The sequence below is a fragment of the Myotis yumanensis genome, unplaced genomic scaffold (genome assembly GCF_028538775.1).
Source record: "Myotis yumanensis isolate MYYU_CA2020_CCGP unplaced genomic scaffold, mMyoYum1.0.hap1 SCAF_3, whole genome shotgun sequence".
Taxonomy (NCBI): Eukaryota; Metazoa; Chordata; class Mammalia; order Chiroptera; family Vespertilionidae; genus Myotis; species Myotis yumanensis.
The window spans coordinates 163,472,137-163,491,169 of NW_027223754.1; the positions used below are offsets into that span (position 1 = coordinate 163,472,137).

Here is a 19,033-nt window from a genome sequence, read left to right on the forward strand (position 1 = left end):
CACAGGAGAAGAACCATGTGATGCCAGGAACAGGATGCCTTCATGTCCCTGTTTCTACAAAAGTGCCGCGGGAAGTCTGGTCTCTTGTCTGAATACAAACAATCAGCAACAATATAGTCCTGACTTCTGCCGTGTTACTGCCAGTGTATCCTAGGCTCACAAGACTAATGAAAATATCTCTCCTACTAGACATCAAGAATGCTCGTTAAAAAGATAGTTCAATATTATCAGGTAGCAAGGATTTAAACTAAATTAAGGCATCTTAACCTGGGGCCCACAGAAGGGTTTCGGGGGGCGGGGGGTGTCTGTGAACTTTGATCCGATTCTCAAAAGGATACAAAACCTTCAAGGTTAAGGACTACTGAATCAGGTCAACCAGGACCAAAAAGAAAAGCAACCTTTTAACCACTCACTGATTCCTTTTCTTTCTTCTCAAATTTCTGTACTTTTTGTTAGCCCATACCTTCAGATGAATTTTATCTTACCTTTGATTTTTTTTAACAGCACCTGCATATGCTTCATTGGGATTTATGTTTGAGAATGGTCTCTGACTATATGTCTACTGGTTCTTATTAATGAAACAGATATAGAAGATGATTATTAAGTAATTATTAAGGTTCAGTTCACTAACTCAAGTTCTTAAATCCTATATAATAAAAGCCTAATATGCTAAGTATCCGGTCGACCGGTCGGCCGTTCAACCAATCAAAGCGTAATATGCTAATGATATGCTAAGGCTGCTCAACCACTCACTATGACGTGCACTGACCACAGGGGGCTGACAGTCGACCGGTCAACCAGTTGCTATGACATGCACTGACCACCAGGGGTTAGCTTGCTGCTGGGGTCCGGCCGATCAGGACTGAGCGAGATGGGCCGGACATGCCCTGGAGCCCTCCTGCAGTCCCTCCCCGGCTGGCCAACCTCCCACATTCCTCCCTGGCCCTGATCATGCACCTGTGGGGTCCCTCGGCCTGGCCTGCGCCCTCTCGCAATCCGGGACCCCTCAGGGGATGTCGGAGAGCCGGTTTTGGACCGATCCCACAGGCCAGGCCGAGGGCCTCTAGTTTGTCTATAATACTGGACTAGTTAACTGGGTAGGTCTCTTATGTGATTAAGTGACCCCATTAACACAGTAACAATAAAAGTGCAATTCTTTGAGTAACATCCCATCAGCAAATCATGCGATAGGAAGCATAGAAATCATAAGCGATGGAATGATGGTGAATGTTAAAATTACTGTAATTCCATGAGGCCAGAAAGCAAATGATTTATATTCAAAGAGATAGCTTAGCTCTGTGACAATTTTCTCAATATTGTGAAATCCAAGTGATTCTTAAGCACGTGCTTTTTTAGAAGCATGGATGGAATGGGGCTGCATGCCTGGCAAGCGCTGTCCGAGAAAGTGCCCAAAGGGCCATTCCAGAGAACGTCTCCAGGTAAACACATGCGGAATGCAAGGCCATATCAAATGTGCTGACACCGGTTGAGAATGTAGTGGACAAAATGAATGGCAGGGGAAGAGAAGATGAGGCAAAGTCAGTCTTGTGTTTAGATTTTCTCACCTGGAATTACAGAGATAGTTTTCAAAGCTCGGAGAACCCTGAATGTTCTCAGCGCTGAGACATTGCCCAGGTCCACAAACTCTGTCACATATCTGCAGTAAGGGAGGTCACACACAGACACAAATGACAAACACAGACACAAACACAAACACCAAAGGAAGAAAACAAAACCACAACAAAACAAAAAGTACAATACGTCACGTCAGGGCCCTAACCCAACACCTAACACCAACCCCGGGCCATCTTACCTGGGATTACCGAAATAGTTTTCAAAGCCCTCAGTACCCTGAAAGTGCGTAGAGCTGAAACATTGCCTAGGTTTACAAACTCTGTTATATACCTGCAGAATCAAACCAAAGTTAACTTGTAATGGTACCACTGGGCGAGGGTTTGAGAATGGGGGGGAAGAAAGGGTCTTACACACAAGCTATGATTTCATTTTTTTTTCCTTGAAAAAGAAAAGTTTCAACATATAAACATTTAAGGAACATTTTTTTTTAATTGAGCCAGGAGAATTTAAAAGTATATTTGAAAGAACTGATACAGCCAGGAGATTCCTGGAGCTTTACTCTTTTAATCAGTATTGTGATATGCGGGTCTGAATCAGAAGGGTTACTCTTGGCCAATCACTTGAGGCCAGGAGGTAACAAAGGCTTATGTCCCATGTTTTGTGCACAATTTCTTAGGAAAAGGAGATATATTTCTGTAGCAGGAGCCCCATAAAACCAAGTATACATTAAAATAACCCCTTAGTTGACAATGGCAAAAATGCCTAAATGTCTGTATATATGACTTATCCAAAAGTTGTTTGCATATCTTTGCAGTTATGCCTAAAGATGAAATTTCAGCCTATGACATACAAAAGCAGGGCTCAGGAAAATCCAGGTCATGAGATCAGAGCAAATATTATACTAAATGCCCATTTTATCACCAGTCCTGTGCCAAGCAAGGACACTTACATTTCAAATGAACACAAATGTGTTCAGTTTCATAATGCTGGAAAGCTAGAAATTGCCTTAATATAACAGAAAGTCAAAGTTCCAGTTTCACATATTCGATGCATATCGTTCACTTACATTGTACAGTGGAAATACATCTTTCTATCTGCTGCTCAGACCCATACATACACTCAATCTCTTACACATCTGCATGCACACACCAGAACTCACATACAACCTAGACAACACCCTTATTCCGGCTACCAAACCATCAAGTGCTTTCTCAACCTGGAAATAAAAACAATAAAGTCTGCTATAACTCTTCTATCATCAGCTAAGTTTCCCAGGCATACATTTTCATTGTCACAACAGAAATTACGAAGAGCACTAGCATACCAATGTGGGGCTACATTGTTCTCCAGCAATAGTTTGAAGTTCTGGTCAGTATTTCTTTAGAAATCAACCAGTTTGGATATATCTTGGCTCATGTTTTGATTCTAAAATGTGCTCTGAAGTCTGTAACATCTGGCTTGCCTCGTGAAATTATAGGAAATAAAATATACCCAGGAAACTGATTTTCAATTGAAGATTTGCACCTAAAAAATTTCAAGTCTTCACCAAGGCACTCTAGTGATAAATGTGTAATCCGAGGTCAATATTATGAGGGGGAAGAAAATATGAGAGAGCATTATTAGGAAATCACTTCCTGCTATCTCTCCCAGCTGTAAAGCCTCTGCTTACCTTCTCCCATATAAACCTGCCGTCACTGCCTGAGCAGAGGCCCTCACAAGCAAGAATCATAAGCATAAACCCATACGGCCTTACAGAGTTGTCCATTAATTCCTCATACAACTGTGCCCACAAACGCACACTTACACTATCATACAAACACCCAGGAGTACAACCACCCACAATTGCACCCAGAACACCAAAAAAGTAAGCAGAGAACTTACGCCATCATGATGACACTGAAATCTAACCAGTTCCATGGATCCCGTAAAAAGGTGAAGCCATCTATGCAGAAACCTCTTGCAATGATTTTAACTAGTGATTCAAATGTATAAATCCCTGTGAATGTGTACCTGTCAAAGAAATGGATAGCGTGAGGTCATTTCTGAACAGCCAGAAACGATAGGCACATCTTTTAAGATAATGTACTTGCCTCGGTGTGGCTTCAACCAACAGAGACAAAACAAAAAGGACATAGCCAATGCAGCAAAATAGAAGCGAGGAAGAGAAAGGGACGCTTCCTGGAACACACAAATCAAGAACTTTGGAATGTTGTGCTGGGTCTTGACAGGTATCACACATATGTACCTCTGCACTGCCATCTGTATGTGATCATTTCCAATCAGGGGAGGCAGCCCCAGAGCTATTTTTAACTTTAAACAAGTCAAAATGAAGGGAAAGGTAATATTGGAGAAGAAGGTAGTATTGTCAGGAACTGAGGGTAGGAGATGGTGATGTGGCAGCAAGTCAAAGGCACCAGCCAGCACAGGAAAAGATGGGGGTGAAGGGCAGGAACTTCCAGAGCCTTTCTCTTTTTAGAGTTGACTACTGATAGTTCCTAAATCCTACATTTATATATCTCACCCCTCTCTGTGAAGTAAAAAATAGGCAATTAACTATTTTCCCCCCTGATGGACAAACTGTGGCAAGGCAAGATTCAGTGACTAAAAATGAACTAAACAAGCGGTCAAATAAATAAACAAGCTACTTACTCCACATTCTTCGACCAGTCGGGAGGGTTACTAAAAGTCATGAATACACAGTTGGTCAAAATAGTGCACATAATGATCATGCTAAATACTGTAGAGAAGAGTCAAGGGAGAATGCGCAAAACTGGAGAAGACACAAAGTCTGACCACTTTATTTTTTTCTCAGAAAACAAACACGTTGCACATGGGGTATCATGAGACCTAAACCAGTAACCTGAAAGAAGGCAAAGCACAGGAGAGGAGGAAAAGGTGAGGTGATATGAAAACCGTGGCCACCACAGAATTCCCACGGTGTGTATGAACAGCTGGCCAGAGAATCATGAATGGACACAACAGAACGTCCACGCGCTTTCAAAAAGGCCGTCCTTGTGCCGCTCCTTTGGGATAAAACATTTTCCTCTCTTACCACTTTCACCTCAAGGATGGAATAAGCCCCTTCGTGCACAGTAACCAAAAATCTACCAGTCTGCCAGACTCAAGGTCACCGGGTGAGAAAATAAATTAAATTTAATCTACATTACTCAGTACTCATTTATTGTTAGTTACCTTGCATAACTCATTATTTGAAAATCTACATGTAATTAAGGGTTCACTTACCCCCGAGTCCTCCTAGGGGCTGAACTACTCTTGGGGGGCAAGGCAATAGCCAGTGTGTGCTGAATTTGTCTAATTTGGGAAACCTGTTGTGACATGTTGGGTAAGGATTTCAAGGGCATCCACACCATCACATGTCTAAGAACTAAGCAATGGGCAAATTCACCTGGTCATTCTGGAAGTGCTCAGGAACGTTTGTGGATAGCAAAGTACTTAGTTGCCATTTCAGTTTCATTCACAACCCTTCTCGGCCCTTTCTGTTCTTGTCTACTGAGAAAAATTAAACTGCTTTAGGTCTGGAGTTACTCAAACACAAACTGTCATTTTAACAAGCACAGAAGCTGCATCTCATTTGTTGCTAATTCACTCTTTCTTGCTAATGGCATTCACCGTCTTCATTCTAAAGGGTGTCCCAAAATTCACGCAAGAAGTAATTTTGATAGAAAACACAGGTTTATAATTAAAAATTGTAAATTTTTTATTGATTCCTAAAGTATACAGTATAGGGTTATGTATGGAATAGCATATCGGGTAAATGGCCTCCACAGCTTTGCTGGCACATATGCACTCTTTTGTTGAAATTTTCCATGACCGTTTTGCATATATGTGGCTGAATTTCCTTGATACAGCGCTCAATTTCCTCCTTCAAGGCATGGGTGGTCGTGGGCTTGTTGGCATAAACCTTAGACTTCAAAAAACCTCAAAGAAAAAAGTCCAACGGCGTTAAATTGATGATCTGGGCGGCCAATTCTGATCACCAAAATGGGAAATTACATGACCAGGAAATGACTCATGCAGTAATTTAATTGTTTCTCAGGCTGTATGGCATGTGGCACCGTCTTGTTGAAACCACATGTCGTCCACATCCATATCTTGCAATTTAGGCACAAAAAACTGGATTATCATGTCGCGATAGCGAGCACCATTAAATTCAAATCTTGGGTGAAGTTTGGGACACCCTTTACTAGTGAGGTTTTAAAAAGAAAACATACTTTGTATAGCTGGATTTTCTTCACTACAACTGGATTTTTCCCCAGGGAATAATAACATGTTCTGGTTAGGAGAGAAAAAACACTCCCCATCTCCTGATAATAAAAAGGGAAGACGTACTAGTATTGTGATTTGTTTATTTATTTGTAAGCCTTCAGATTTCAGAACTATGTTGCTTATAAACCACATGTTGCTCATATGCCTGTGTTGTCGCCTGTGAGGGCCTCTTGTTCAGGCAACGACAGCAGGTTTATATGGGAGAAGGTAAGCAGCGGCGTTACAGCTGGGAGAGAAAGTGGGAAGTGATTTCCTAACGACACTCTCTCATGTTTTCTTCCCCCTCATAACACTGACCAAGGTTTGCACATTTATCACTAGGGTGCCTCGGTGAAGATTTGACATTTCATAGGTGCAAATCTTAAACTGAAAATCAGGTTCCTGGGTATATTTTAGAACCAGGTTGCTAAATTCTTGCAAGTTAATAAAATGTGGTGAGAGCTTGGCAAACCAATTTGCCAAGTTGCAACTGCCCGTTTCCTCATCCTAACTGGAGGATACAATACGCTTTGCAGCATGGGACTAAACCCTGTCATATTAAATACCAACCATGAGCGTGTCAAGTCACTACACAAAGTCGCTGCACCCATCACGTAATTTGTTTGTCATATGAGCTCCTATATTAATAAGATGTAAAAGTCAGGCCACATGAATAAATTGGCGATTTCTGTTTCAGGGGAGTAAAAATACCAGAAAAGATTCCTATCAATCCTGCATCTAAATCTAAACCTCTGTACCAGGGCCATTTAACTTGAGAAACTATTTCAGATACTTTCTAAGCTCACTGTTCAAAAACTAAAAAATAGTCAAGGCAGACCTCCAAAGCATTCATTCAACTATTTGTAATTCAAGAAGTAGCTTTTAAAATATTCTAATATTGGACTTTAATACATTAAAAACCTGAATAATCTGCTTCAGGATGAAATCACTAAAGTCTGAGCACTTTAAAAAGTAAGATTTTAGTAAAAGGTTACTATTTAATTTGTCCTTCTAAATCAGGGGTGGGGAACCTTTCTTCTGCCAAGGGTCATTTGGATATTTATAGCACATTCACGGGCTGTACAAAATTATCAGCTTAAAAATTAGCCTGCTATATTTGAGTCAAACATTTAATTAACTCACCCCTAATGCCTCGGCAGGGCCAGGACAGATGATTTCGAGGGCCTCATACAGCCCTCGGGCCAGACGTCCCCCACCCCATGCTCTAAATGATACCAACACCATTCCAGGGTCATCCTAAGAAAAAAAGAATTTGTTGAAGCTCACCGTTCAGAATTTGGCAGATGTTCCCTTCCTCTGATTGGTGAGACAGTCAATGACACTATTGATAAAATACTTAACATATAACTCAGTTGTCACAATTCACAAACTTATACCAGAGACCATGCAATTGCTACCCTCACTCCACATTTGTAGAAAAGGATATGAATGTATCAAAATTTTAATAGCTATTCTTCTTATCAGGTTAAAAGGACTTAAAATATACAAGGCAGGCGTGGCACTAAATCTGAAGAGAGTTTTCCCTCTGTTTAATACTACAAATGTCTGTGGAGAAAGAAAAAGAGAAATTATTAAAGCACTGGAATTAATCACCACACAAAACAACATTTTTTAAAGCAAGAAGTAATTCAAATGTACTTATAATTTTTACTCCCCAATTTGTTTTCTAAGGCAAGAAACCTTAAGGCAATACCTCTCTTTCCCTAATCTCCATTCCCCCACCGCCCCCCACGCAAGCTCTGCCCCAGATTATATTACAAATAGATGGCACTATTTTAGCAGTTTTACAGAACAAATGTCTCAGAAGCAAGACATCTGAACTATCTACCTAAGCTGTCTATGCCAGCTCTGAACAAGATACTGAAGTTCATTAATTTAGGATTCACTGAGTGCCTACTATGTGCCAGGCAATGTCGTAGGTGCTTGGGAAATACCAGTGAACAAGACTACCTTGGCTGGGAAGCTTATATTCCAAAGGGGAAGACAAACAATAAGTAAAAAACATAACAAAAAAGTAAATTATATTGAATGTGATATGCAATGGAAAAAAGAGAAAGGTTGGGGAAAGGGAGATCAAGAATGCTGGGATAAAAAGGGTGAATGTGGAGGTGATGGTTTTAAAGGAGGTGGTCAGGGTAAGCCAACTGAGAAGAGAGATTGGAGAAAAGACTTGAAGGAAGTGACCAACATTTACCTACCAAGTCTGCTCTATCTGGCTTTTAAGAGCCTCCGTTATCAGCCTTGCCAAAACCACTCAACCATATTTCTCTGTATGAATCTTCCCGTCTTGCCAAACTAGTTCATGTTACAAATTCATGACTTTGGCCTTTGCTCACATTGCTCATCGTACCCATAATGCCTTTTCTTATATCACTAATTCAATTCAATTAAAATGTTCTTGAGCATCTATTTTGTGCTGACCATTGTGCTAGGATCCAGGGAGACAAAATTGAATAAACTGTACTTTCAGGAAAGACGTATGTGTGAACTGGTAATTATGATGCAGGGTAAATACAAAGTTCAATAACAAAAATATGCCTAATGTATGATAAGCAGCAGAAGAAAGAGATTTTACCCCCTTGGATCGGAAAAGACAAGGAGGAGAGTGAGCTGAGACATGTTCACAAAGGAAGGTAACTAACATTTGGAAGGTAAATAATATTTAAAAGGATAAGTAGAGATAAAGAGATATTAATTGGTCAGATATAGGGGGAAGGAATGACAAGGAACAGGAACAGCATAGGATGTAAAAAGGCACCCTAACATCTAACTGTGGGTTGTTTTCAGGGAATTGACAAGTAATTCAGTGTGATGGAAGATAAAATAGAGAAGGGGAGAGCAGACTGTGAAGCTGAAGAGAGATGCAGGAACCTACTGGACTATGAGGACCTAAGGAGACAGGCCAATACACACCCCTAGCATTTCACTGTGTGAGTGAAAGAGCAAATGGTCAAATGCTAGACATTTTAGATAGTGTTTTTTATGTAAAGCAATACATGTACACATTTTTTTTTAAAGAACAGAAGACTAAAAGTTCCCATCTCCCCTAGAAACTAGAAACACCAATCAGAAAGAACATATGCACCCCTATGTTCATAGAAGCACAATTCACCATAGCTAAGATTTGGAAACAGCCTAAGTGCCCATCAGTAGATGAATGGATTAAAAACTGTGGTATACATCTACACAATGGAATACTATGCTGCGGTAAAAAAGGAGTTCTTACCATTTGCAACAGCATGGATGGACCTGGAGAGCATTATGCTAAGTGAAATAAGCCAGTCAGAGAAAGATAAATATCACATGATCTCACTCATTTATGGAATATAATGAACAACATAAACTGATGAACAAAAACAGATCCAGAGACAGAGAAGCATCGATCAGACCGTCAAACCTCAGAGGGAAGGTAGGGGAGTAAGGGGGAGAGATCAACCAAAGGACTTATATGCAAGCACATAGGCCTAAACAATGGACACAGACAACAGGGGGGTGAAGGCATGAGTGGGTGAAGGGGGGTAACGTGGGGATAAGGACACATATGTAATAACTTAATCAATAAAAAAAGTTCCCATCTCATTACTCAACGATAACCTTTGTTACTTGTATATCTTTTCAAAACTTTTCTTTATAAATATAAGCACCCAGATATAGCCTTAAAACGACTTCCCTCTCTCCTTCCAATAGGATTATACTATAAATACCCTTCTGTACCTTACATTAAAAAAACGAACTCCCACAAAGGAAAGTCCGGGACCAACCAGATGGCTTCACTGATAAATTCTATCAAATGTTTAAAGAAGAAAAGTAATGCCAATCCTTCATAAACTATTCCAAAAAGTAGAAGAGAAGGGCACCCTTCCCAACTCATTCTATAAGGAGAGTTATTACCTTGATACAAAACTGACAGAAATGACAAGAAATGAAAACTATAGACTAATATCCTTTATAAATATAGATGCTAAAAGCCTCAACAAAATATCAGCAAACTGAATCCAGCAACATATATGAGGATTATATACCATGACCATGTGGAATTGACCTCAGAAATATAAAGATGTTATAATATATGAAAATCAATCAATGTAATAATGTTAATAAAATAAAGGACAATAACCACACGATCGTCTCAATAGAAGCAGAAAAAACATTTGACAAAATACAACGCTCTTTCATAATAAACACACTCACCTAAAGAGAACTAGGAGGGAATTTCCTTAACTCAATAAAGGGCATCTACAAAAAATCCACAGCCAGCGTCATACTTAACAGTAAAAACCTGAGAGCTTTCTCCCTAAGATCAGGAATAAGACAAGGACGTCCACTTTCTCCACTTCTATTCAACATTATAATACGGATGTTCTAGAGAAGGCAATTGAGCAAGTAAAACCATTTCTAGTTCAGATGAAACAATCTTGCATACAGAAAACCCTAAGGAATATGTACACACAAAACTATTAGAGCTCATAAACAAGTTCAACAAGGTCTTAAGGTACCAGATCAATATGCAAAAATCAGTTGTATTTTTATATACCAGCAATAAACAACCCCCAAATTAAGAAAACTCCATTTATAATAGCATCCAAATAAATAAAATACCTAGGAATAAATTTAACAAAAAGAAGTATGATTTGACACAGAAAAACATAAAACGTAATTAAAAGGAATTAAGACCTAAGTAAATAGGAAGACATCTTTTTCTCATGGATTAGAAGACTTATTATTAAGATGACAATATTCCCCTAAATGATCTACAAATTCCATGCACTTTTTATCAAAATTTCACCTGCCATTTTGGGCAGAAATTAACAGGCTGATCATAAAATTTCATATAGAAATGTAAGGGAACCGGAACATTCAAAATAGTCTTAAAAAGTATGAACAAAGTTGAGGACTCACACTGCCGTATTTCAAAGCTTATTACAAAGCTATAGTATTCAAGACTAGTATGAACATAAGGATAGCCATATAGATCAATAGAATAGAATCAAGAGTCCAAAAATAAATCATTATATTTACAGTCAATTGAATTTTTGACAAGAATGCCAAGACAACTCAAAGGAGAAAGAATAGTCTCTTCAACAAATGGACAACTAGGTAACCACATGCAAAAGAATGAATTTGGACCTCATACCCTATACAAAAATTAACTAAAATGGATCAACGACCTAAATAAATGTAAGAGCTAAAACTATAAAACTACTAGAAGAAAACAGAAGGTGATTAGACAAGTGTCAGAGATGTGACACCTAAAGCACAAGCAACCAAAGAAAAAAACCAGATAAATTGCACTTCATCAAATTTCAAAACTATTGTGCAATAAGTGACACAATCAAGAAAGTGAAAAGACGCCCCACAGAATGGGAGAAAATATTTGCAAATTATGTATCTAATAATGGTCTAGCAGCCAGAATAAAGAACTCTTATAACTCAACAGTAAAAAAGACAAATAATCTGATTTAAAAAGGGGCAAAGGATTTGAACAGACATTTCTACAAATCAGTTAATACACAGCAAATAAACATATGAAAAAATGGTCAATATAATTAGTCATTAGGGGAATGCAAATAAAATGACAATGAAATACTATTTCACACCCACTAGGATGGTTATAATTGTTTTTTAAAATGGAAATTAACAAGTACTGTCAGGGATGTGAAGAACTTAGAGCCCTTACCAGTGGTTCTCAACCTTCTGGCCCTTTAAATACAGTTCTTCATATTGTGACCCAACCATAAAATTATTTTCGTTGCTACTTCATAACTGTAATGTTGCTACTGTTATGAATCGTAATGTAAATATCTGATATGCAGGATGGTCTTAGGTGACCCTTGTGAAAGGGTCGTTCGACTGCCAAAGGGGTCGAGACCCACAGGTTGAGAACCGCTGCCTTATACACTACTAAAAGGAATGTAAACTGGTGCAGCCACTTTGGAAAACAGTTTGGCAGTTCCTTCCTCAAAAGTTAAATATAGAGCTACGTATGACTCAGCAATCCTACTCCTAGGTGTATACTCAGGAGAACTGAAAGCAGGTGTTCACGCTAAAACTTATACATAAATATTCATAAAAGCATTATTCAGAATACTTCAAAAGTGTAAATAACCCAAATGTCTGTCAACTGACAAATGGATAAACCAAATGCAGTATCTATATATATAAAAGGCTAAGCGACCGTCCAACCGGCTGGTAGGTATGATGCACACTGACCACCAGGGGGCAGATGCTCAACCCAGGAGCTGCTGAGCTGCGGTGACTTGGCAGCAGCAGTTCTCCAGTGATGCACCCAGAACCAGAGAGGAGGGAGCCCAACTGAGAACCACCCTCTTGCAATCCAGGACCCCTCGGGGGATGCTGAAGAGCCAGTTTTGGCCCAATCCCTGCAGGCCAGGTCGAGGGACCCCACCTGCTGAAAGGACCCCATTCACTCCACAGAAGACCTTCGAGCCACTGCGCCACCCCAGGTGCGGCTGTCTGGGGAGGGACTGTGGGAGGTTGGCTCTAGGGCATGTCCAGCCCGTCTAGCCCAGTCCCACCCCACCGGCCACCTTCTAATTAATTTCCTTTCAATGTGCACTAATCCGTGCACTGGGGCACTAGTATATATATAATGGAATAGGATTCAGTCTTTAAAAGGAATGAAGTTCTGATATATGTTATAACGTATGCTAAGTGAAATAAACCAGACACAAAAGGACAAATACTATGTGATTCCATTGATATGAGGTAGGTAGAATTGGCAAATTCATAGAGACAGAAAGTAGAAGAGAGTTTGCCAAGGGCTAGGGGGCAGGGGAAATAGAGAATTTCTGTTAAGTGTGTACAGAGTTTCTGTTTGGGATAACGAAAAAGTTCTGGAAATGAACAGTGGTGATAGTTGTACAACATGGTGATATATTTGATACCAGTGAATTGTGCACTTAAAAATGGTAAATTTTTCCCGGCTAATGTGGCTCAGTTGGTCGAGCATCATCCCATGCAACAAAGGGCTGCAGGCTCAATTTCTACCCGGCAAGGTAGACTGAGGTCCTACTTTTTCTGTTTAAATCATCACCTGAGGACATGCTTAGAGAGAGGGAGGTAGCGGGAGATATATCAATGTGAGAGAGAAATGTTGATCGGTTGCCTTCCGCATGTTTCCTGGCTGGGAATCAAACTCGCAACCCAGGTATGTGCCCTCCCAGGGAATTGAACCTGCAACCTTTTGGTGCACAGGACAACGCTCAACAATTGAGCCACTCTGGCCGGGCTGAGTTCCCACTTTTTAAATGATATTTTAAATATTTCCAAGTATTCTGAGCTCTCCCTTTTCTGAACTCATTGTACTCGGAGTTTGTCTTTCATTACTCTTCAAGCTTTTGTTTTCTTTTACCTTCCTTCTACCCATGAAACTAGGTTTTAAGCTCTTACAAGGCAGGAGCCAATCTCACCTTTCGTCCCACAGTTCCAATACAACACGCAACCCACGAGCTCCCAATAAACAGTTGCTGGCAGATTAAAAAACACACACACAAAACTCCTTTCCTCTCATCTTCTATTCCTTCTCAATCTGGCAGAGTCATGCCACCCTCTCCCTCACAGAAAAGCAGTGCTGGCATTGAGCCTTACACATTCTGAAAACGCTCAATGTACCATCCCTAGTGCACTGGCTATGGTGGGGTCTGCTGCAGGGGAAGCGCAATCCTATAAGCAAGAGGAGAGAACAGACCTGGGGTTCTGTTTAACCGTTAAACCAAGGGCTGTTTCTCTTGCCTCTTCCATACGTTGGCTTCCCAAAGAAACAAGGAGCCCAGGACTTCCCCGAAATCCCCTCTCGGAAGTATTTGTACTCCTCTGTGTTTCTATAGCAACTCCCTGTATGAAAATGGCAAGCTTTTAAAATAACCTCTTCATAATATTCCTGTGAAGTATGGGTACAGGAGGGATTATTATCCTCTATGCATTTTACAAAAGCTCGGGAGAGGGACACCGCCTCTCAAAGGTCACCCAGCAAAAAGCAGGACATTATGCCAAGTTTAGAGCCTCTACAGCTTCTACCGTGCCAGACTGAGAGGCAATTTAGTGGCAATATTGGCAGAGAATAAAGCTGGTGAGGGGGATGGATTCTCTGGTGAATGAGAAATTTGAGCCCCTGGGGTCCACTACATAAAAGCCTACGCAACAATGAAAGCACTGGCCCATGTCCCAGGATCAAAAAGCCATCAGACCTTTGCAAAATCACCAGCCGGCCTTAGGAGACAGGCAACAAGATTTAACAGGTAATCTACTGTGCACTTTCTGTTTCTCTTGTCTTTTAGTGAGGTCGTGATGGAAGGACAGGCCTAGAGGTACCAATGAGGGTATTTCCTGTCACAGAATCAGGGCCTGCACAGTGCTTGGCATAGAGCAGGTGCCCAGTAAGTGCTGACTGGTTAATGAACAAATGCTGGATGTCTAAGGTGAGGAAAGAGAAGGAGAAGAAAAAGAAAAGGAAGACATTAGGAAATTAACATTGTTAGACCTTGGTTGAAGAAAAAACAAACAAACCAAGTAGGAGGTAGCAAGGATTCTGAATCAGTACAGTGTTGAGTTGGTAAGAAGGGGACCGATGATCCTGAGGGAAACTAGGTTATGTTTAGTGAATTAAAAAACTAGGGTTTTGTAAATATAAAGGCATTACTAAGGACATTTTATGTGGAAAGTAGAGACTTCATAATTAATTTAGGTACTGAATATTGCACATAGAATAAAAATAGTTTATCATCATTCCTTTCCAATTATTTACATCTAGTATCTCTGTCAAGTATAAAAACAGATCTCTTTCTATTCAGACAAATAGACATCTAGTACACACTACACCTCCTGAAAAAAGGTAAATCCTCTATACTTAAAGTAGCAAGTTGCATCACAATAAAACATATATCCTTGTTAAAAGAATTAGATTTGCATATACTTACTTATATGTAATTTTTCATAACTGAATCTTTTGCATAAAGCAAGATGGTATTTGAACCAACACAAATACTTAAAGCTTAGGAATCTCCCTTTTTTTAAAAAAATATATTTTATTGATTTTTTACAGAGAGGAAGGGAGAGGGATAGAGAGCCAGAAACATCGATGAGAGAGAAAGAAACATCGATCAGCTGCCTCCTGCACACCCCTCACTGGGGATGTGCCCGCAACCAAGGTACATGCTCTTGACTGGAATCAAACCTGGGACCCTTCAGTCCGCAGGCCGATGCTCTATCCACTGAGCCAAACTGGTCAGGGCAGGAATTTCCCTTTTTAATGCTGGTGCTTGCTGTGCTTGTATGAGAGACAGAATAGTATAAATCAGGGATCAGCAAACTTCTTTTGTAAAGGGTCAGATAGTAAATATTATAGGCTCTGTAGGCCATATAGTCTCTGTTACAACAACTCAACCTTGCCACTGTAGTGCAAAAGTAACCACAGACAACATGTAAACAAATAAGAATGGCTGTGTTCCAGTAAAACAAGAAATGGACAAGAAAATTTTAATTTCATATATTTTTCACGGATTAGAAAATATTATTCTTTTGAATTTTCCCCAATCATTTAAAAATGCAACCCCCTTCCCCCCTAGCTGGTTTGGCTTAGTGGATAGGGCTTCAGCCTGCAGATTGAAGGGTCCCAGGTTCAATTCTGGTCAAGGGCACATGCCCAGGTTGCTCGATCCCCAGTGTGGGGCGTGCAGGAGGCAGCCAATCAATGATTCTCTCATCATTGATGTTTCTATCTCTCTCTCCCTCTCCTTTCCTCTCTGAAACCAATAAAAATATATTTTAAAAATAAAATAAAAATGCAAAAACCTTCTTAGCTCATGGGCCATACAAAAATAAATGGCAGCGCTAATCTGGCCCATGGGTCAGAGTTGGCTGATCCTTGGTATACACTAATACTAGTTCCTGACCTAGGTCAGACTAGCTGCATTAAGAATGATCTGAGTAGCCTTTTTCTTAAAAAAAAAAAAAAAATGCAGATTCACGGCCTTGCCACGGTGGCTCAGTTGGTTGGAACGTCATCCCATGCACCAGAAGGTCAGGGCACATACCTAGGTTGTGGGTTCAATTCATGGTCCACATGGGCACGGGAGGCAACTGATCGATATATCTCTCTCACATCAATGCTTCTCTCTCTCACCCTTCCTAAAATCAATTTTTAAAAAATACAGATTCACATGTCCCACTCCAGAGGTTCTGATTAAATCAGCTGCAGAGAAATCTGTGCTCACCAGGATCTGGGAACCACCAGCTCATCTCTCAGGTCACGTTGTCCTGAAACACTGGGGCTCTCCGTCACCTGCCTCTACTAGCTGTGTGGCCAGGGTGAGCCACTGCCTCTCTCTGGATCTCATTTTCCGCACTGATAAAATGAGAGAGAGGGCTGCCTGCTGGGTGTGCCCAGGTCTTTTCCAGCTCTGACATCTATGATTTAGAAGATACATAGAAGCATCCCAGATTAAGTGCAACAAAGCAGCAAGCCACACTTTTGAGGAGAAAGCCTGTTATTACTTATTCTTTCACATCACATCACGGTAGAACTCTCCTGAATTGGTGATTTTGCTCCCTGCCAAGTCTAGGGTCAACAGTGTCCAATACTAGCCTGACAACTATACTCACCGTGGGCAGGGGCAGCATGGAGCAGGCCCATGGCAGACTGTGCCCTAAGCTGCGTCTTCCTGACCTATTTCCCCTATTTTTATCTCAGCAGAACAGTGAACATGGTAGAGAGAATGAATAGGGATGATTGGTGATGGGCTGACTTTTAAAAATAAAACATGAAAGAATTTTTAAGCCATATACATAGGTGATTAAATCTCCATAATCATCGTTAAACTGCTGGTGAGGATCCAGAAAAGGAGGTTCGTCCCTTTCAACACTGCTCCAACACCAGACCCTTCCCGGCCCAGGAGGAGCTGGGAAGGGCAGCAAGCTTTGGATTCTTACAGAATACTTCTTAAGCAATAATCACTTGGTGCCCATAAAGTCCAACAATAGTTTACCTAATCTGTCTTAAATTAGATCTTTGTGAAGTAAATGAGTTAAAAGGGAAACTGAAATTGGATTGTGGTTTGCTGCCCAAGGGGAAATATCAGTTTATCACAACAGCCACTGAATGTGTTTGCGCACACGGCCCATTAAGAGCAGTGGAACAGCTCTTAACGAGTTATGGCCTAGAGTATTAATAAATGTGTCACGCTGGCATAAAATGAGCCTTTTGAAAAGCACAGGCTTTTCATTTCTAATTAGCAATATGGGCCTCGGAGCACACGACGGAGGAGCGCTGCTGTGGATAACTCAGGCTAAAATGTATTCTCTTTGGGGTCCACATAAGGGGAGGAACATTGCACAAGTTACAAGCACACTGTGCCAGTTACAAGCACGTTCACATCAATGCCAAATCCCAGCATACTGCAAATGCAATACAATGACATACCAAGTTACCAGCGTATTGCCGTGCAGCCGACTTATTAGCATCTCCCCACACTCACCCAGGATGGGATTAATTTTTTTAACCATACAAAACGTATACATTAAAATAATAAAGGGTACGTAAATATGAAAAGACCTTATAGAGAAGGGTATTCAATGCAGGAGTGGAATATACCACAGAACAGGAAGCTTCTTAGAGAAATGTTTATTATCCAGTCCCTGGTTCGCTGTGGCTCTCCACTCAAACAAGTTCTCCCTCTCCTGAGAGGTTACATCTCAGTTAGGGCAAAGATAGCCTACAGGTCTCTAATGACCTTCCGGCTGTAATGCAGATCTAGAGGCTGAGAGATGTCACTAATCTCCCAGAGGGCAGCTGGGAACCAATATCTTTTGAATTTATCTTACTATAACTGTCACTGATTGACACGGACTTACGACTGTCTCCCAGAGTTTGCAACCTACATCTTAACTGTTTAACCTCTAGAACTGCCTAACCCTCTAATTTTTAACTGACTTCTCTAGCCTTAAATCCTTGCCTGCCTAAACCTAATATATATATACCTTATGCTCCTAGACCTATGTACCTCTTCTGAACCAGGCAACTGGCCAGTTTGACTTAACAATAGCTGTTAGCTCTTTCCTGCCTAACTATAAATTCCTAAATTATAAATTCTCAATTCTGGACTTTTTGCCAGGGGAACATCCTTGCTGCCTATTGGTTTGAGTGTGCATGCACAGAGCAGTCCTCTTCTACCCAATAATGACATAAATGCAGCTGATCTGAAGGGCAGCTACCGTAGGGAGAACAGCAGTAGCCAGTGGTCCACTAATCAGCAGAGATGTGGCATTCACTTCTGAGGACCTATCTATACAGCCAACACAGCAGGAGACAGATAAACGTCCTTTCCGATTTCCCGTTTTAATGAAGGATAATATAATCCCGAATCCGAACAGACTCTACTGCAGACTGGGGAGCCGCTCAGGAATAAATGACCTGCACTGTCAAAATGACCGCATCACCTTGGAAAGAGCCCCGATACCTTCCTTAATGCTGATCTGCTCAGTGGGTCCCTCAAGAAAATTCACAATGAGTGTCCCAGGATGTCCCAGGCATGGCTCCAACACAGGCACAACTGGCCTAAATTTCCAGAGTACTGTGTTCTGGTACCCAGCCAGCTTCAGAAATACTGAACTGAGGCCGGACATGTGGACACAGGCAAATCCCCCACCCCTTTTTATACTTGTACTTTTGTTTGAACTATATGAAAATTTAGAGTTTTCCTCTTCCAAGTCTCTATTCCATTATACTGAGGATTTGAGCAAGAGAGATCGCTAAATCCTATATTTGTGTTTTAATCCTTCCAGTCTATTTGGAGAAATAATAACATTTAACACGTATTAAACATTTACTCTGCGGCACACACCCTACTCATACTAAACATTAATCTGTGGCAGACACCCTACTCAGATGCGTTATGCAACAACTATCTCACCACAACTCCTCCGTGAGGTAAGCACTATTGTATAGGTGATGATACTGAGGCAGGAAGGTTAAGCAACTTGCCTAAGACTACAAAGTTTTTAAGTGGCGAAACTTAGAACTGCTCTAAGATAATGTAACTCCAGAGCCTATGCTTTTAATGATCAGACCACACTGCAGTTTTAAAAAGCTTCAGGAGTACTTATCAAATGTAGCCCCTCGCTTTATAAGAAACCAAGCACAGAATGCTCTGCCCGA

General features: G+C 40.7%; 1 protein-coding gene across 6 annotated transcripts in view; it reads right to left on the bottom strand.

The window, feature by feature from the left end:
- The window catches only part of SCN8A (sodium voltage-gated channel alpha subunit 8), a 186,280-nt gene that overhangs the window by 90,889 nt on the left and 76,358 nt on the right, over window positions 1–19,033 (bottom strand). For 3 of the 6 annotated variants that reach the window (XM_070410201.1, XM_070410199.1, XM_070410197.1), the window contains exons 3-6: window positions 7,288–7,407; window positions 4,225–4,313; window positions 3,457–3,585; window positions 1,566–1,657 (exon numbers count right to left, since the gene is read on the bottom strand). In XM_070410201.1, coding sequence (XP_070266302.1) covers window positions 1,566–1,657; window positions 3,457–3,585; window positions 4,225–4,313; window positions 7,288–7,407 — 430 coding nt within the window. Of the gene's footprint in view, window positions 1–1,565; window positions 1,658–1,813; window positions 1,906–3,456; window positions 3,586–4,224; window positions 4,314–7,287; window positions 7,408–19,033 lie in introns of all 6 variants that reach the window. The other 3 variants (XM_070410202.1, XM_070410200.1, XM_070410198.1) reach the window with 1 other exon arrangement.